Below are 21,255 nucleotides of genomic sequence, written 5' to 3'. Positions count from 1 at the left end.
AATTCCGCATGCCATACTCCCTTTCTCCAAGCTCTGAATTGGAGATTCATATTTTTTGCGATCATCAACTGTGGTGATTCAATGGATCCGGGAGGAGCCCTTAAGATTTAACGCGTTTGTAGCAAACCGACTGGGAATTTAGGAGTTGATCGGTAAATGGAATGGCGCTACATTCCCAATGCTCGTTTGCTCTCGAGGAGCTCTTCCCAACGAACTTAACGAGTTCCCTTTGTCGGCCCATGGACTGCCCTTTCTGAGTAACCCCATAACTGAATGACCACAAACAGTAGTAACGGAGAAGCCTTTACTACTCGTCGAAGAGCCTTGCTTGTAAAATATCGGTGCACTGATATTGTTGCACGTTCCAAATATGTGAATTCATGTGCTTCTTTGCAGGGTACGTTTGGAAACGTCCACAAGTTATGCAAGCGAATTCGACATTCTGGGTTTTTATTCTGTAGAATACGCACTGATTGAACTTAACTCAAAATACAATCTATATCTTGCGTACCGCAGATTCTTTTCCCTCTCATTGTGATAGCTCAAAATGCAGAAATTCTACCCGACAAAAATAATTTTGCTTTTACAGATTTAGTGTGCCGGACTTACATAAACATCGAAATCCTGTCACGATTATCTCTAAACTTCTAACGAATCTAATTGAGGTTTGACTAACTGTCGGTAGCCCTAAACCGTTCCGCGACACCACCATTTACAACCTTTTACTCTTAATCTCCGGCTTCCTGAAGCTTGTTTTCTGTCTTTTAATCATAATTTTTAAACTTCTTATTTATTTTAGATTCAACTTTTTTTGGGATTTGTTAAGGAAATCTATACAAGTCTTCCTAACCATCTTACATCTATATTTGAAACATCGAATGATGTTTGGGTTACCGATTTAAAGGACTTAAATTTGGAAGCACTTTTATCCGAAGCATATTCTGTTAGAACTATCCATGTTGAAAAGGCACTGGATTCAAATTCTCAACAACAAATTGTAAGTATTTTTAGCTAATAACTGTGAATACACAAAATATATTTAAAAAAAAATGTTTCCACAACCACTTCTTAGTAGGAGTATTTTGTAGAGTAGAACAAGAGAATATGACATAGTCGAGTTCCCCGACTACCAGCTAGTGTGAATGCGAACACGAAATTTCATACTTTTTCTCATTTTATTCAGAAAAATTACAAAATTTTGTGTTCGCATTCCCATAAGCTGTGTAACGGGCATCTGATAGTCGACTATATCATTCTCTTTATTTTTGTTGTAGTATCTCACTTAATTTAAGAAAAGTCCTATTTTGTAACAATATTTACTAATCATCTGTTTTTCTTTTCAGTATAATCTCCTTCCTCGTGGAGTATTGTCTTTAAAAGTTTTACAAGAGCTACCTATAATAGTTGTACTAATGTATCAAATATATAAAAACGCTGTGCATCAAGAAGTTTCTGAATTCATTCCTCTTATACTGACGACTATTAATTTGCAACCAACAGTAACACGAAGGTAATTATTAATTTTTTTTTTTCACGTGTCCCACGGCCACACCTCCCGCCCAACTGACCGAGGGGCGCTGCCGTGTATCGTACGGCTCGATTCGCGAGAAGATGATGATGTAATATACGGTTTGCATCCCAATGTAGGCGCCGCTAGGCAGTAAGTTTTTTTTGGACCGGTTCAATGTGGTATGAGTAAACTACGTATTGAGGACTCCAGACATGTGGTCCATACTAAAGAATCGGACGGATTAAGGTTTTGGTCGTGTTAGGATCAGCAAAACGGCACCATATTTAAAAGCTGTCTAGATCGGATTGTAAGTTCAAATGGCTCGAAATGTCCTTGCGCTGGAGCCATAATTTAACATCGTCTGCGCACATAAGTACACGCGAAGTTTTATTACTAAGGGGAGGTCGTTAATAAATAAGGTGAAAAGAAGCGGACCAAGGTGGCTCCCTTGCGGGACACTAGATGCAAAGACACTAGAATAACAAGATGGTAACGGCCATACATTCGTTTGGCACTATGCACCGATTTTTTTGGTGAAGGCCAAATTTGCTCTCTTTCCGCTCGCTTACGCTGAGAGCATAAGAAATCTAAAAATAGAATTTACTTGCTTGTGTGAAAACAAGAGACGAGAACGCGTATATGTGTGCGTGTTGTGCTAGAAGACGATTTTCGGGTCGAAATCAATTCTGATCGAAGAAACGAATTTACATATTTGCAGTTTTGGCAATATGATGAAAAAAATTAAAATTAATAATTCACGCCCTAACTATTATAATTTTAAAGTTTTTTAAATTAGTTTGTTAAAATCGCCGCTCGAATTAGCTACCCTTTTCATATTTATATTTATGTTAGTAATTAATTATGTGTAATATATACATATAACATTCATTATTTACATAAAACAATAATGAGAAAGCACTAGTTTTATTTGTGCACTTAATGCTCAACAATACAATTTTTTATACAACATTGTTTTTTATTATTTTTAAAAATATTTCAAAAACTTTAATGTGTATTTTACAAATATTAAAAAAAAAAATCACATGGTGCCTTTAGTTTTCCGAAATATTAAAAATTTACGTAATAAAAATTTCTAAAATAGTTTGTTGCAAAAGTCATATCTTGAGACACGAAGTGCGGACACAAGCACTCAACAATCATTGCCTTATTAATTTTTCACACGTCGCAAGCTGAATACTCTAATGACAAATATTCTAATATAAAATCATTTTTGAAATTTTTTTCGTGATATTATGATTTGGCTATTACTATTTCTAAGCTTTATTTAAATAATAATAACGGCAATGCAAAACAAGAATTTTTCGAATGGTGCCAATTGATCAAATATAATATAGATTTAAAATCTAAGAACTTCTAAAGTGAAGGGCATATTTCGTCAAATTTACAAAGCATGAGCATACGTGTGCACACATACAAGTGTCTGCTATCACTGTATGCGTAGAAAAGAGCTGTTCGCTGTAGAGCTCTCCGCTCTTTCTCTCTTGAACAAAAATTCAAGAGAGCCTGGAGACCTCTAGAGACACGCTGAAAAAATCGTATGGTGTTACGCATCTTTTTAATCTAGTGTCTTTGCCAGATGTGATTTGGAGAATACAAGATAAAGAATTTTCAAAGAGGACCTGTTGCGTCCTGCCATTCATATAGCTTGAAATCCAATTTAGAAGATCAACAGGGAAACCTAATTTCCTTATTAGAAGGTAATGATTAACAGAGTCAAATGCTTTACTAAAATCAGTGTAGATGACATCTGTTTGAAGATTATGTTTGAAACCCTGTATTACGAAAGAAGTTAGCTCCAAGAGGTTAGTGGTTGTTGATCTGCGTTTCATAAACCCGTGTTGACACGTTGATATGATTGATCTACAAAGGTGCTGCAAATGAGGAGTGATAACATTTTCAAAAGGTTTTGGGATAGCCGACAATTTAGAGATTCCTCTGTAATTGCTTGCATGCAGTTTGCTACCTTTTTTGTGAAGAGGAATCACAAAGGACTCCTTCCATATATGAGGGAATTGTGAAGATTCCAGAGATATGGTAAACAGCTTCAGTGGGGGCTTGCACAAGGCATCTGCACAGAATCTGAGCACACAGCCAGGGATTCCGTCGGGACCTGGCGAATAGACAGGTTCAACACGCTGAAGATCGTTAAGTAGTGAGCTTTCGTTTATAGTGGGGCAAAATATTAGATTCGACTTAGATTAAATTAAGTAAATTTCTATCGATTTGCAAAAAACTTTTTGCCGCGGCCAAAAAGCTTTTTGCAACGCCCGCTCTAACGCCCTAAAACCACCCAAAACTGTCACGTCTACACCTTCTGTTTTTGCTGTTTTGCTGTTGTCTATACGGAAGAGGTTGTTTATAAGGCGTCTCGTTGTTTATGTTTGGTCTTTTTTATCTTCGTGGGATTTATGAATGGATTAAAGGGGGTAACGAATATTTGATTGTGGTGAGAGTTTTTGTTTTTATTTATATTAGTATTGGTATCAATACATGAGTTTAGTGAGTTTGTATTTGGTATATTTTGTTTATTTTGGAAATTGGGTCTTGCCTTCTTGCTGGGCAATTCGTCGTCATTTTTGAACAGTTTAAATGTCATACCATTCTTTATTGTAGTTAACATTGCTGGCGTATAAACTGATGAAGTATTTTGGTTTAGTTATTTGGTTAAGGACACACAGGTTCTTGTGGCAGTTACCGATTGAGTCACATTTAACTGTAAAAACTACCGATTCACTTTGTTGCGGGATCAGCAACCGACACACCAATAGACATAAGTAATAGGCTAAGAATGGAATGGAATGAAAAGAATAAAGAACACTTCGTGGATAGAGAAGCGGTTTGACGCATTTATCGTCTCCTACAATTTCAGAAAAGGAAAAACAGTAAACAAAAAAATATTAAAATAGTACATTTTATCAAATGGAAAAAATCGGTGCAGACGATTATAGGGCTTCGAAACTGCGCAATTGGTTAGAAAAACGAAATATGCAGAAAAGCGGTAATAAGGCCACTCTTGAGGCTCGTTTGAACGGGTTGCCCCCTGAAGCCCGAGGAGGTTGTCCGCCGATTGGTGAATTGGAAGTCATTGTACTAACAATGATTTGGAGCACAACAACGTCGGTGAATTAGCTCCAGACGACGACATGGAAAGCGCAAGTAACAGGATCGAAAACGTCGCCGCCGGAGTTGCGCCGTCAAGCCGCAAAAACAACACCAACGCTCCAAACATGAATGCTAATGACGGTGCCATGCATTCATCAGTTAACAACCACCGCGATTGGGAGTTTGTAAGCGAGGAAATTTTAATGTGCTCGAAATCAAAGCTGCCACATCGGATCGCATCAATGCTGCCACATAGGATCGAAAAAATGCTCCCCATTAGATCGAAACATTGCTGCCAAATCAATACAATAGTGCCACACAAGATCGTGTTATCGCTGGCGAAGATGGCAAATCGGAGGAAGCAGTTCCAAATAAGCAAACGTTGCTAGCAATGGCCAAGGAAATGGTTCCGATATTCGACGGTGCTTCTAACAACAAACTTAATGTCAACACATGGATCGCACAGCTCAACGCGGTCACAACGATGTTTAAGCTAGGTTACGATGTAATTCGCATGCTGGTGATGTCCAAGTTAAAGGACCATGCTCAATAAATAATATCTCGACCCAAGTTTCAAAAGTGCAAATGGAAACCGTCAGAAGATTTTTCCAAATACGTCAAAGAAAAAACGGTGCTGGCTACACAGATTCGGATAGACAATGAATCGACTAAATCAAAAAAAAAAGAAGACATTAAGTGAAATGAAAAGATTCCTACAAATTACGTTGGCTTAAACGTTACCCCTTTATATATAATTGGAAAAATATTATGTTATGTCATTATCCATGAAGAAATACTACATTTTGAGTTATTAATTGTGACAAACAGATCAATGGCATAAGGAACAGTTTTGGGACGAGATTTTTTAAACATTTGTAACTTTAAGATAGTAAGAAAAATTATTGTTAAAATAATAATAATTGAGAAAATTATGTAGCAAATGATAGAAATTGTGAAAAAGATTGTTCAAATGATCGATTTTCAGAAAAGGATTGTTCAAATAGAGATTCGGAAAATTATTGCTCAAATGATCTTGTTAGCATATTTGAAGATGACAGAGTAATGAATAATAACTAAAAATTAAATAATACGAAATACGTAAAATTTGAACGAAATTGTGGAAATGAGAGCAAGACATGTACTTAATATGACGACAACTTTGAGTTAGAAATACTATCAATTGAATACGAGAAGTGTGAAGGCAAAACGTACAGAAGTCCCATCAATCGACTCAATTTTGACGAAACGAAACCATTCAACTACCCTCCAAGACGATTATCATACGCAGAGAAAATGTAACATCGGAATTTGTTAGACGATTACATAAAAGACGGGATTATACGTGCAAACGAGTCAGAATATGCATTACCAATTGTTCTAGTTAAGAAAAGAAAAATGTGTTTATAATCAAACTACCCCTCTAATAGACGAACTTATTGATAAACTTTCTGAAAAGTCATTTTTACCAAACTAAATTTCAGAAACGAGTTTTTTCACGTGCATATGCACGAAGACGCTCAGAAATACAGAATTATCAAAGAAATAGTTTTCTCGTATTCTTTTGATCTCAGCTTAAGACTATATATTAGTGACAAAAATCTTTCTTATACTGCCCTTTTGTTTACATTATTTTTTTTTTTTTTTTTCGGGGGGTTTCTATTTTTCTATTTTTCTATTTTTCTATTATTGGGTGGGCTCTATGCTTAATAGCCACGTAATCCACTCTTCTCTTGGAGTACCTAAGACCAGGTCTGGTTTTTATTCTCTGACAATAATAAAGTGAGTCCCAGAATTTTGTTGCAAAGAAGACGAACCTACGCTTAATTGATATTTTACCTAACCTACCTGATTGCCTGGCAATAAATTCCCACATTGGGATTCGTTTAGGGTGGATATTCCAGCTTTCGGTGTAGTACTAGGGCGATAATGCACCCAGCTCATGGTGCCGTCGGTGTTCAATTCATTTCCGAGAAAGCAATAAAACGGAACCACTCTGCCCTTAGCTTCCGAATCTGAGTAATGTGAAGTTTCTATGTTTCAATTTCTACGCTATACAATTTTTTTCACAACCGGAAATTTCCGAGATGCGGACGGCAATATTAAGTGGGGATGGATTTGTGAGTTTGTGTGCGCGTTCTGATTTTTTCCAAATAAATTTCAGAAGTCTAGGAAATTTTTAAATTTCCCACTGAAATTACTTTCAATTTAATCCTGAGCATGATAAGAAGGTAAACGTTCAACTTTATATACATACCATTTAATATAAATCTCTCGCATTGCAGAACAATAACATTTGACTTAACAATTGTGACTGTGAGCATCAGATTATGTGTTTCAGTAATTAATGTTCGATAAATCGAGAAAAAGTCTCTTTTTTTTTTTTTTCAAGTATGTTACTATTTATTAAGGTTTCAAAAGGAATCGTTCAGTAATTCCTCTGAACTTAACCTAATGTGTGATAAATATAAATGAGACCAAGTGGTATCTTAATTATAAAGTACAAAAGAAAGGAAGATCTAGACTAGTTATCAATTACTTAAAATTTAATATGTTATGTTATCCTCCGGGTAAGGAGATCGCTGGGGTGTACCCTCTTCAGTCTTCGGAGGGAGATGGGATCAGCTAGGATAGTTGCTAGTCGGTTCGGGTGGGCCATAAGCCTGTCGGCATAACGGCTGCTGTGGAAATTAATCTGATCCCCAAGAAGGGTAACTTTCATATCTCTTTCGATGACCATGTTCGTCACGTACCAGGGGAGCCCAGATGCGTGACGTGCAGCTCTCGACTGGACCACACGGAGCCTATTAAGCTGGGATTTGGCGGCAGTTCCCCACACCTGGATGGCATAACTCCACGTTGGAGCGAGAATGGCTTTGATTAAAAGAGCCTTAGAGCTCATTTGAAGTTTGCTGGAGTGGAAGAGCCAGTCGAGCTTTTTTAGCTTCGCCAGTGACTTAGATTTGACCGACGTGATGTGGGCCCTCCAGGTCAGTCTCCGATCTAGATGAACTCCTAGGTAGCAGTGCGAACTAGCATTGGTGATAGGGCTTCCATCGAAGGTCAGATCTGTGCAGGTTCCGGGTCGCAGGGAAAAAGTTACACAGGCTGACTTTGAGGAGTTAATGGCCACATTCCATTTGGCAGTCCATTTTTCGATTGTGTGCAGCTATTCCTGGACTGCGTTGGAGGCAGTTTGCAGTGAGGGATGAGACGCCAGCATGGCAGTGTCATCGGCGTAAGTTGCCAGGAGCAGCTGAGCCGGGGGGACTTCGGCGTTGTTTGCGGGAAGAGCCCAAGAACACTTCCCTGTGGAACTCCTGCGTGAATCTCTTCCAGGCTGGATCGAGCATCACGCACTGCAACGTCGAACGTCCGATTAGAGATGAACGATCTCAGGATGGCATAGTAGGGAGCAGGAAGGAGAGCTTTCATCTTGTATAGAAGGCCCTCATGCCACACCTTGTCAAACGCTTGCTTCACGTCTAGAAAGACATTATTTCTGGAGCGAGATCGCCCGCTGGGTATATTGATTGTATACAATGAGTTGGTGTGGATTGTGTGGTTTTTGCCACTCAGCACATTCTTATTTCTTTGGACAGTGCTAATTATGTGAATACGTCACTATATAGTTGTTAGTATAACTAGAAAAGGAAACGGCCCCGCAAATACGCAGCTGTCTTAATGATGAGACTCCTTCCTCGCAGCGCTTCGCACCTTCTCACCCCGTGAATACGCACCTTACCGGAATGGAGACCTAGATAGGCCCCTTTTATTCTGTCTCACAAAATAAATATTTTCTGTGGAGGATCCTGGACTGGCTGAGTATTTATCCTGGCCCGTTATTAGCATCCTTACAAATTATACCCGTAAGCGGGTATACTAAATTCGTTGAAAAGTATGTAACAGGAAGCGTTTTCGACCATATAACGTATGTATATTCTTGATCAGGATCAATAGGCGAGGTGTTCTGACCCTGTCCGTCCGTCTGTCCATCTGTATGTCTGTCCGTTCGTATTAACGTCGAGATCTCAGAAACTATAAAAACTAGAAGATTAAGATTTCATATATTAATTAGTCTTTCAAATTTCTATCGATCGAAATCGAAGGTGGAGCCAAAGTTTTAAACAAATAAACTATGGTAGGTTGAATAAACTAAAATTTATTTTTAAAACATTTATTCTTTAAAATACATATTTCCAAAATACCAAATAGTTCATTTAGCATTTAAGGTAAAATATTTATGAAAGAAATATTAAAAATATTAAAAAAAACATTTTTGGCTTCAATGTAATCCGTTTTTCAAAACTATCTTTTCAGAAATTCTCCTCAGAAAGAAATATATGTAGAATTCATGGGTGCACAAATTAAAACTCTGTCATTTTTGGCGTACATTGTCCGAATATTTCAGGTAAATTAATATTATTTATGTAAATGTTAAATGTATACATTTAAATTATACCTGTTACTCGTAGAGCAAAAGGGTATATTCCAAATTCATTGAAAAGCATGTATCATGTATAAGGAAGCGTTTCCGGCCATATAAAGTATATATATTCTTGATCAGGATCAATAGCCAAGTCGAAGTGGCAATGTCCGTCTGTCTGGATAATCATTCGAAAGCAAAAGACATAATGCAGCACAGCTGAATGTTGTTCGGCCTGAACATGTAACCGTTTCTTAACCTCTGTGAATGCAGCGATTGTCGTCTCCAGGCTGGCCTTGTTACCCAGCGACAATCTGACTTGGCATTGCTTACCAAAACAATGATGGAGTCTGTCTAAAATTGTGGGTTAAAGGTGATCATTATCATACTTAAGAGAACAGTGCCCACCTCCCGCATATCTGAAGCCCTGAGAGACACACAGATTTTACAAGCATTGCCTAGTTAAGCTATGATTTTGTGCCCCATCTTAACTCGCACATAAATTGCAGCTATCAAATCATCGCCTAGGTCCTAAACGAAAGTTCTCGCATGAATGATCGCAGCAAACACAGCAAATGGACGCATCAGCCTCCTACGAATGACCGCCATCGGAAGGTTCAGCTGCAATATGTTGTAGGTCTCGTATCGCCAGGAAAGACGTACAGCTTCCATTAAACGTTACCGTCCGGTTCTGTTCTCTACGACTTGCAACGGCTAGCTCAGAGAATTTTGATTTCCCGACTCAGGAGAAAACAGGGTTTTAAGTTTAACACTCGGTTTGGATTAGAATACTCGGTTTCTGCGTCGTGCCGTCATTCCTTCGTCGTACCGCGTTGCACCGGCTTGAATGTGACCTAGGATGTTATGGTGGCGGGGCCGCAAGGTTATCCTCTGTTAGGTCGAACCAAAGCACTTCCCAGAACCAGCTTTTCCAACACCCGCGACAGCTCCTGTCGCAAGACACCAGCCCATGACTCTAGACCCTTCTGACCGGGCCAGGTCCTTGCCCTCTTCCGTATCCTCGCTGGGTGGATACCCTCTTAGTTACTGCCCAGATGAAGTATAGGGGCCTTGTAATACGCATGGCAAATATCTGACAGTAAACGAAATATTAGACTTTCCAACGCCTCGATGATGGGTTTTCATACTCCTCACACTTCCTCTTCGGAACCACCCATATCTGGTGATATAGACTTTCGATATGGGAGCTGAACGCGAACACCAAACTTCGTTTCATTTCACTATGCTTGTTTCTTTTTTGAGCGTTTTCCGTTAAATTTTTTTAAGCGCTCTCGTATAGTATAGACCTGCCGTAGGTATAGACCTACTAAAATCCGATTGACGGAAAAAGTCAACGCAAACTGTTTTTTTTAATGGTTTGGTTAGGCCTTTGATTTTAAGATCACGGCAGTTATACTGTTCTTTGTAATTGATTTTAGAGCAGCACAGGATTGTGAGGAGTCTTAAAAGTCCTCACAAATTTGGGTGCCGGGGTGTGGCCAACAACAGCGAAGACGGCTGCGATGCAGAAAGAGTCAAGGGCGGTCAGGTCAAACGGTACCGCGCTGGACCTTGAACCCCGGCAAAGCGGTGGGACCGTGAACTAACGGTACCGCTAACGGACCCGGGACTCGAGCAGGCCAAGGGGACGGAGGTCGACCGGTAACGGGACATGCACAATGATGCACATGAGTTGGAACTTGTACCCTTGTACCAGTCAGTCACAACACACGAATAGTCGAGGAGAGTCGCGCGGTCAGGACGCGGCCGCGCAGTTGCGTAGTCGGAACGGAGTCTGAAGGCGGAGGAGTGGATTTAGTCAACCAGACCGCGCGTGAAAGGAAGTAGTGAGATGGTGCGTTAAAAAAGGGGTTCGGGAGTGAGAACGGGCGGATAAGTAGGGAAAGAATAAACAGTGGAAGCGTCGGGCAGCAAGTGGACCGCAGGAAGTGAAGGACGAGCACTGCAAGGGAAGAGTGATCCTGGAAGTGGAGGAGAAGATCCTGGCGTGTCTGAAAGGGTCAGTGGAGTCAGTGGTCAGCAAAGGTGGTCCCAGGCCGAGTGTTGCCTCGCCCGTGGACGATACACCCTGACCCATAACATCCTAAACCCATTTCAGCCGGCAGAAGGTCTTCCACAGGAGACGACAAGGTCTTGGCGTGCTCCAAAACGGACAGTGGAGTCAGTGGTTGGCAAAGGTGGTCCCAGGCCGAGCGTTGCCTCGCCCGTGGACGATACACCCTGACCCATAACATAATCCCGGCCGGGCCGAAGGCAAGGCGTTCCAGGAGAAACGCCACAGGAGCAGCGAGATCAGGAGGAGGAGTCAGGCATAAAACAGTAGAATAAATCGATTATAATAAGAACCATCCGCTTTTCCTCGGTCGGGCAATCACACAAATCATAAATTTGGTGGGACGAACGCACAAACTCTCTGAGCTAGCCGTTGCAATTCGTAGCGAGCAAAAATAGAAAAATCAGTTTGTTACAGGATACATTTGGGGTCATATAAAAAGAATGCAATTCATAATCAGTTATATCCATGTCCTTCATGCCCAACTGAAAATTTATTGAAAATAATAGTAAGAAATACTGTTTTTACGGTATACATTATTATAAGTGTATTTTTTTGCTGCAAGGGTAAATAACTTCGGCTAGCTTTCTTTCATGCTTCGTGTTTATGAATGAAGCAGTCTCTCGTGGGCTTCCTCTCTACATAGACTGCGGACGGCACTAATTTATATTTCGATAGTAAATAGTTAATAAAATAATTTATTTTAATATATCTTACTTATTTTGTGTTATTTTAGGAAGTGGTAATAGCTAGTTCATTATCTGTAACCAGCGGAATGCTCAACCTAATGAAAAATTGTCCCAAGGAAGCTGCTCATCTCAGAAAAGAACTTTTAATTGCTGCCCGTCATATATTTGCTACAGATTTACGTCAAAGTAAGTTTTAAAATAAAAGTTGCATAATTAAAACAGGAGGTGAATGCGAAATTTCATCATTCTAAGATATCCATAGATATTGGGGAATAAAATGAAAACAAATTTTAAAATTGTTTAAAAGTATGGGCGCTTGCACTGCGCCTTTGTCTCTTTTATAGTTCGATCTCAAATGAACTATATTTTAATACCCGTTACTCGTAGAGTAAAAGGGTATACTAGTTTGGTATAGTTTGTTGAAAAGTGTGTAACAGTCAAAAGGAAGCGTTTCCGACTATATAAAGTTTATATATTCTTGATCAGGATCAATAGCCGAGTCGATCTGGCCATGTCCGTCCATATAAACGTCGGGATCTTAGAAAGTATAAGAGCTAGAAGGTTGAGATAAAGTATGCAGACACCACAGACATAGACGCAGCTCCAGTTTGTTGACCCATGTTGCCACGCCCACAAACCGCCCAAAAACTGCCACGACCACACATATGTAAAATGTTTTGATATTTTTTCATATTTGTATTAGTCTTGTAAATTTTTATCGATTCGCAAAAAACCTTTTGCCACGCTCAATCTAACACCCTAAAACAACCCAAAACTGCCACGCCCATATTTTGAAACCCTTTTCGATATTTTTCTATAAATTTATAATAAGTCTTTTAAATTGCCAAAACACTTTTTGCCACGCCCACAATTTTGAACAATTTTTGAATTTTTCTCATTCTCCAATATATATCGAAATCTCAGAAAAATTATGAAATTTCCCGTTCGCTTTCCCACTAGCTGAGTAACGGGTATCTAACAAACTCGACTAAAACATTCTCTCTTTGTTTTCAAAATTAGATTTTCCTAATATTACAAATTTATATAACACAAGTACTGTTAGCTGTTTGGCATCTTAATTATCCAATTAAAACTCAGCCTGTTTTTTTTTTTAATTATAAATTTGATTTCTTGCGAATTTGCGCTAAGAGTAGCGGCTACAACAAAAGAGGTATTTGACTGCGAAAAAGTTCGCCGAAATCTATGCTTAGCGATAAAGAAACGAAAAGTGAGTACAAAAGAATGACCTACGCTGCCAGCTGTTATACAATATACAATGCATAGAAAAACCCAAGAAAGAGCTGTTAATTCTGCGGAAACTTATCCAAACTTATGTTACCTTCTATTACTCTTTCAATGGTGGTAAAAATTTAATTTTAAATGTTTCGCTGATTCTTAAACCATTTGATGCAATCGAATTCTTACTGTTTTCTTTACTTTTAAACTTTTTTTTAGAATTTATTCCATCAATCGAACAATTGTTTGATGAGGATTTGCTTATTGGAAAAGGAGTTACATTGGATTCTATTCGGCCATTGGCGTATTCAACTTTAGCTGACCTAGCTCACCACGTTCGCCAAAGCCTAAATATAGACGTTTTAATAAAAGCAGTGAATCTGTTTTCAAAAAATGTTCATGATGAATCACTTGCTGTGGGAATACAAACCATGTCTTGCAAGCTTTTGTTAAATCTCGTTGATTGTTTACGACATCACAGTGAAACAGAGCCCCAAAGATCAAAAGCGTTACTCTCAAAACTGTTAAAAGTGTTTGTAAAAAAATTTGAAACTATAGCAAAAATTCAGCTGCCATTAATAATTCAAAAGTGGTAAGTCGGTGCATATATTTTTACAGTAGCCTAAGAAATACATCGTAAATCCATAGTGGTGCGATCATTGTTTTCTAAGGTTGACAGTAAGGTATTTATCTATTAATTTTTGAAAGGATTTAAATGAGTTTTAGAAATGAAGTAATATAAGTGCAAATAGGTTAAGCAAAAAACTTAAACAGCATGTGAGTTCCCTGACAATTGGTCTGCTTACTACTCAAAAGCAAAGCCGGTCGGGCTTGGCTGGATCGACTCGGCTTTTTGATCCTGATCAAGAATATATATATGTCGGGAAGTTAACTATTTCGGGGTCCTCTGTTGCCGCGCTCCGCCCGCGAGTCGTACACTTCCTCGGTTGCGACATATTCACGCGTCTGCTTTCTCAGAGTTTTCAAACATAAGTGACTCGTGTACATTTCAATATCGCTCTATCTCGCTTGATACATGCTGGTCCGAACTCACCACAGGACAAGCATTTGTCTCACTCTAACGCATCGTCGAACCGAGGCTATGTAGAACAGAGCAAAATCCGTTAAACTCGCATAACGGAACACAGCGAACAGCGATCAAAAAGAAACGAAGACAAGAACAGCTCGATACGAATTTTATTTATTAGAGATGACATGTTTATTAGAGATGGAACATAGAAAATAAAAATAAGACTAATAATGATGCGACACGGCCTTCCTGACCAGCACACGTCCTCGTGTGTAATATAAGTTTTGAAATTAAACAAGCTTAATCTAGAAAGATAACATTAAACGTAATTCAGAGTATTAGTAAAGGTTCTCTTTTTTTTTTTTTTTTTTTTAATTTTATTTTTCTTGTTATCGACCAACTCGAGTGACAGAAGTACCAAGAAGATCGTTTGTTATTATTAGCAACACACTAGGACAATTCAACCCGCCACGCCGCCAGTCACCAGACATCAAATAAGTCAACACAGTAACACGTGTACCTACTAGCACTGGCAACTTGGCGACGTTGCATGTGTTCCTAATCTCGCATTGAAATCCATCAATGCCTCTCATTCACTTGAGTCTTCAAACAACTTAGTAACTTTTCGTTCACATTGGCATCCACCAACGGATTTCTAACGTCTCTTTCAACGTTTTCATCCACATTGGAATCCACCAAGGGATTTCTAACGTCTCTTTCAACGTTTTCATCCACATTGGAATCCACCAAGGGATTTCTAACGTCTCTTTCAACGTTTTCTTGATCGTCACATAGATCTAACTCTTTGGGGATCTCCTCTGTTGGCATACTGCGCAAAGCTTCATGTGGGTACTTATAAGTCCGCTTATTAGTTAAAGATTTTAAAATATAACGATCTCCCTCAAGTACCTCTGTCACGAGGAAAGGTCCTTTATATTTTTGGTCTAATTTTGTTTGGTGCCTTTCTTCGTTCTTGAGTAAAACATAATCGCCAACACTAAAGTTATCAAATTTGGCTTTGTGCTTATCGAATCTAGTTTTTTCATACAAGGCGTTCTTCTTAATATTTTCTCTCGCGATATTTCTTATAATATTTACATCGACTTTATTAACTTGTTCGCATATTGGTAACATATTAAATGGTCTACATTCTTTTCCGATTAGTAATTCAAGAGGACTGGCTTTCGTTATGCGATTTGTAGTACAATTTATAGCTAGTTGTATCTCTCCTAAGGCATCTTGCCAAGAACGATGGCTGCTCTCTACAGCCGTAAGCATGCGTTTAAGCACACTCATAACGCGTACTACCTGTCCATTGGCACGACTAGCCCCTGTTGCAATTAAGTGTAGTTGAATTTTTTGCATGGAACAGAATTCACTGAAACAAGAGCCTGTAAAGCATTTACCCTGATCTGCAATGATTCGTGTTGGTACACCGAATACGGAGATTGACGCCTTCAAGGCGTCTATACAACTCTCACTATTAATGTTTACCGTGTGGTGCAAACAAACAAACTTTGTAAACGCGTCAATCAGAACGATAATATATTCCTTTTGATCCCTCTTGCCGCTTAATTTTCCCGTAATATCTATATGGATCGTGTGCCATGGAATTTCTACTTTTGGTATGGGGTGGAGTTCGATTGGCAATTTTCCTGACGGAGGCTTAGTTAACTTACACGTAATGCAATTATCAACGAACTTACGAACATATTTGGCCATGTTCTCAAACCAGTAAAATTCGTACATTTTGTCTAAAGTCTTTTCCCACCCAAGATGTACAACTGCTTCATGGACATGGTTCACTACTGACCATCTGAATGATCTGGGGACAACTGGCAGGCAACGAGTTTTACCGTTCCTTTGGATTTTGCGAAAAAGCATTTTCGAGCGTAATTCATAACTTTTTGCCAAGCTCTCACCCAATTCATTGTTCTGTATTTTAACAATAATCGTGGAAATCTCTGAATCCTTTTGTTGTTCTGCAAGTAACCAGTTGTCCGTTATTTTGGCCAATAGAACATGTTTTTCTTCCTCACCAGTAATAACCCGAGCAGTTGGCAGTGGATTGCGTGACAAGAAATCAACATGTGCCATTTTGGCACCAGGTCTATATTCTATGTCAAAGTCGAAGGACTGCATATATGCCCACCAACGGTGTACTCTCGGCGTTAGTTCAGTCTTGTTGCGAGTAGCTTTTAGGGAATTACAGTCTGTAAAAACAACAAATCGTCGCCCATGTAAATAGTGACGAAAGTGTCTCATGGAGTTATACACAGCTAAAGTTTCAAGCTCGTACGAATGATATCGAGATTCCGTCAAGGATGTTTGTTTGCTGTAATACTCAACTACACGACGTTTATTATCTATTTTGTGGAGTAGAATTGCTCCGTAGCCATCCATACTGGCATCTGTATGCAGTTCAATGGGATGCCGAGGATCGAAGATAACAAGGACGGGCTCATCTGTAAGCAATTTAGTGACTTTTTGACGAATTTGTTCGTGTTCAAGTTTCCATTCAAATATTTTGTTTTTGCAGGTCAGTCTATATAAGGGTTTCATGATTTCTGAAAACTTTGGCACAAACTGCCTAAAATAAGAGGCTAGGCCAATAAATTGTCTTACTTGGGTAACAGACTGCGGAGGAGGTAAAGCGACTAATGCTTTTATCTTAGATGGATTTGGTCTTATTTCGCCGTCTTTTACCACAAACCCCAGATATTCAACGCAAGATTTCAGGAATGAACATTTTCCGATATTAAAAGAAAACCCAGCCTGCGATAATATTTTCAAAACTGTCCTTAACCTTACAAAAGCTTCTTCTTTTGTTTCTGCGATAATCATTATATCGTCCATATAAACGATAACGTAAGAGTGGGCAAGCTCACCCAAAGCTTTCATAACTGCACGCTGGAACACGGATGGGGCATTCTTTAACCCGAAGGGCATAGTTAGAAATTCGAATTGGCCGTCAGGTGTCACAAAAGCCGTGCGCTCAATTGAATTTGCGTGAATAGGTATCTGATGAAACCCGCTGGCCATATCCAAGCAACTAAAGAAACTTGCTCCACGCAACCTAGATATTTGGTCACTAATTAGTGGTAAGGGATATTTCTCTGCAACTGTGTTTGTATTTAGTTCGCGGTAATCCACGCAAAGACGATCAGAACCATTTTTCTTTTTAACGAGTAAAACTGGACTGGCGAACGGTGAGCTGCTAGGACGGATGATGTTAGCTAACAGCAGCTCATTAACCTTGTTTCGGACAATTTGTTTTTCCTCTATACTAAGTCGGTACGGTCGTCTGTGTACAGTTTTTATTGGATCAATTAAGCGTACTTCTAATTCGCCAGTTGTAACACGATTTTTGGGAAAACCGTCTATAAATGAGTCACAGAATTCATTCAAAAGATTTACCAAGATTTTCCTATCCTCGCCACACAATTCGGTATTAACATTTTCAAGACTAAAACTACTACTCAAAGCAGATAGGGTTTGCACAGACCTTGTTTTACATAACTCTATTTTATCTATTGTTATAGTAGCACTAAATCCCTGACTTAAAATTTCACGTCCAATTATAATATTATAATTAATGCAATCATTAAGAATTACGTGAAAAAGCACTTCGAGACAGTAACCACTTATTGTTACGTTTGACAAAATTTGTAATGTACTGGTAACAGTATTATTTCCGATACCCTTTAAAACTACAATGTTGTTAATTCGTGTGCCCGAGAGTTGGGTGGACACAGATTCTCTTACAAGTGAGCATTCGGCTCCAGAGTCGAAATAAAATGGATACGACTCACCAGATGATATCAATGTCCCAATTGGCTCGACACACGTTGACACGCTTCTCGTCGGCTTTAGTTTGGTTTGACAACGATTGTCTTGCAGGGCAAGCTGACGCCATATGCCCCTGGTTTCCACATCTATAGCAAGTAATTGACCCAGGTTTAGAGTCAGATAAGCGCCCAATACTCGAACTAGATCCTTGTTGATTCTTTAAGTTGTTTTTCATGGAGCGGCAGTCAGCTATCTTGTGGCCAATTTTTCCACAAAAGTGGCACTTAACATTTGGGTGTAGGCGAGCTCTTTTGCTGGTAGAATTTTCTGGGATGGGATGGTCCTTCCTCTTGCCATACGAAAACGCTCTTAGCTCGTTCTGCAACTCGTTGCGTGTTTTGACAGTAGTTGTGAACACAGTGCGTTGCAGCCTACCATCTATATTTGCAGCATGTGCCAGGGCAACGGACACTGCAATTTCTTCTGCGGTCATAGACTTCCATTTTGCCATAAGTGTTGTTATTAATCGGCTACCATACAGCGCAAGACATTCGCCGTCGTTTGGCCGCCCGTTTAATACATTAAAGACTGTTGCTGCTGGCGTCTCATTGCCTTCATACTGCTGAAGGAACATTTCTTGGAATTGGCTCCAAGTCATTCCGGCGAAACAAATTTGTGACAGCCAATTAGAAGCACTGCCCTCCAATGATTTGGTTAAGGCCATGAGCAAAGCACTGCCACCCAGAGGATTTTCTCCTACAATAAGGTCCACTGTAGAGCACCAAGTGGCTGCACTTGAACCGGCGGACTCAGGGTTGAACTTGGGTAGTACAACTACTTTTGTAGTCTGCGAGCCCCTCACGGCATTTACAATTTCCAATAGATTACGATGCTGCATTTCTAAAATTGTGGACAGGCGATCATCAGTGATGGCTTGGGGCTGAGGCGATCCCACTTCTGATGTCGGGAAGTTAACTATTTCGGGGTCCTCTGTTGCCGCGCACCGCCCGCGAGTCGTACATTTCCTCGGTTGCGACATATTCACGCGTCTGTCTTCTCGGAGTTTTCAAACATAAGTGACCCGCGTACTTTTCAACATCGCTCTATCTCGCTTGATACATGCTGGTCCGAACTCACCACAGGACAAGCATTTGTCTCACTCTAACGCATCGTCGAACCGAGGCTATGTAGAACAGAGCAAAATCCGTTAAACTCGCATAACGGAACACAGCGAACAGCGATCAAAAAGAAACGAAGACAAGAACAGCTCGATACTAATTTTATTTATTAGAGATGGAACATAGAAAATAAAAATAAGACTAATAATGATGCGACATATACTTTATGTAGTCGAACAACTCTTCTTCTACCTTTTACAAACTTTTCAGCGCATCTAGTATACCCTATTACCAAAGACACTAGAATAACAAGATGCGTAACGCCATACGATTTTTTGGCACACGCTTTTTTTGCCGTGGCTCTAGAGGTGGCTCCAGTCTCTCAAATTTTTGTTGAAGAGCGAAAGAGCGGAGAGATCTACAGCGAACAGCTCGTTTTTTACGCATACAGTGATGACAGACAACTGCATGTGTGCACACTGAGCATTCGTGTGCATTGTAAATTTGACAAAATAAACGAAATATCATGTTGCTACGAAATTGGCCAAAATTCCAAATATGTAAATTCGTTTCTTCGATCAGAATTGATTTCGGCCCGAAAATCGTCTTCTAGCACAAGTACGCACACATACACACGTTCTCGTCTATCGTTTTTACACACACAAGCAAGCAAATTCTATTTTTAGACTTCTTACGCTCTCAGCGTAAGCGAGTGGACAGAGAACAATTTTGGCCGTCACCAAAAAAGTCGCTGCATAGTGACAAACCAATGTATGGCCGGTACGCAACTTGTTATTCTGGTTTCTTTGTTATTACCAAAGACATTACAATAACAAAATAGCAAGTAGTCGTAACCGTTTTCGAGAAATGGTCGAATTCATTTATTTAGCTTAGCTTTTCCTAAAATTTGGCTAAAAAAACAAACAATTGAGAATATTTGAAAAACCTTTATAAAAAATTTTTTTTGGTAACCGCCATTTTCTACTGGCATTTTTACTTTTTAGAAAATTGTTTTGATTAAAATGGGTTTTCATTGGGGCGCTTAATCTTTGAAATAAAAAAAATGTACCTGAATAAATTTTTCGAAATTTTGTTCTTATTACATTAACGCAACGCATTATGGCGAAGTGCGCGAAACTTTGATCGAACTGAAGACCCATTTTCATAAAACAATTTTATGATTTGCACGTGCTGCTCGACACCTGCCATGTTGGTTTTTGAGGACTAAATGAATATAACACACATCAATTGACATCTGTCACTCAAACAACATGACCCCAATGAGCTTTCAAAGTTCGAGCGTCCCTATTGGATAAAAAATGAACAGCAATTATTTAAAAAAAAATCGGAAAAGTTAAAACTTTATATCTTTAAGCTTTTATTATACTTTTTTAGTAACATTTGTTAAATAGTTTCTGATATGTAGTGAGAAGCGTTTTTAATCATTTTTTATATATGTATGTATATATTTATGAGGAGTAAAAGGCGAGTCGTTCTGGCCTGGTCCATCTGTCTGTCCTGTCCGTATAAACGTTGAGATCGCAGGAACTATAAAAGCTAGAACTCATACAGATTCTAGAGACATAGACGCAGCGAAGGTTTTTTGCCCAATGCTGCCACGCCTTTTCTAACGCCCACAAACGGCTCAAAACTGACACGCTCACACTTTTGAAAAATGTTTAAATTTTTATTCGTTTTATTCTTCCCAATTTCTTTCGGTATTCCAAAAAAAAAACCTTGGCCACATCTTCAAAACGGTCACACAACAGTTTTAAACAATTTTTAAATGATTTCTTATTTTATTCCCAATTATCTATCGATATCCCAGAAATTTATGAAATTTCACGCTCGTATTCCTGATAGCTCGGTATCTGATAGTCGGGGAATTATAGTATTACATTCTTTCTTGTTTTTCTTTTGTTGTGCGCGGTACGCGTCACACTCTTCCATCCTTTTAGACACAACGTTTCAGTTCATGAAACTAAACCGTGACTAAAAACTTTTTTCATTTCCCGCACTGTTTGTCTTCCAATTTCCTTCCGGAGCTTATTGCTGCGGTTATGCTCCATTTGACCCTTAGTATGATTTTGTGTCCTCGATGTACACGCGCTTTGTTTTCTTGGTTGTTGGGTCCTTGACCGCAATGGTCACTTGTGAAGTAAATCATATTACCTTCTAGGGTCCGTCATACTTTGGTGCCAATTTTGCATTGAATTTCTCCGCCGCATTTGACAAATGGTGTCAATCGAATTGGTCGAGCTGA

The 21,255-nt window shown here is 39.2% G+C and overlaps 1 protein-coding gene across 3 annotated transcripts in view; it reads left to right on the top strand.

Annotated features, from left to right (window-relative positions):
• Positions 1-21,255, top strand: part of LOC6736189 (transcription-associated protein 1) — a 57,839-nt gene that overhangs the window by 9,910 nt on the left and 26,674 nt on the right. For 2 of the 3 annotated variants that reach the window (XM_016167494.3, XM_044922621.1), the window contains exons 3-7: positions 800-997; positions 1,344-1,510; positions 8,951-9,041; positions 11,867-12,005; positions 13,275-13,647. In XM_016167494.3, the coding sequence (XP_016026009.1) occupies positions 800-997; positions 1,344-1,510; positions 8,951-9,041; positions 11,867-12,005; positions 13,275-13,647 (968 nt within the window). The remainder of the gene's footprint in view (positions 1-799; positions 998-1,343; positions 1,511-8,950; positions 9,042-11,866; positions 12,006-13,274; positions 13,648-21,255) is intronic. The other variant, XR_006541601.1, reaches the window with a different exon arrangement.

This window comes from Drosophila simulans, chromosome 2R, assembly GCF_016746395.2.
Source record: "Drosophila simulans strain w501 chromosome 2R, Prin_Dsim_3.1, whole genome shotgun sequence".
Taxonomy (NCBI): Eukaryota; Metazoa; Arthropoda; class Insecta; order Diptera; family Drosophilidae; genus Drosophila; species Drosophila simulans.
This window is presented reverse-complemented; position numbering and strand designations above follow the sequence as displayed.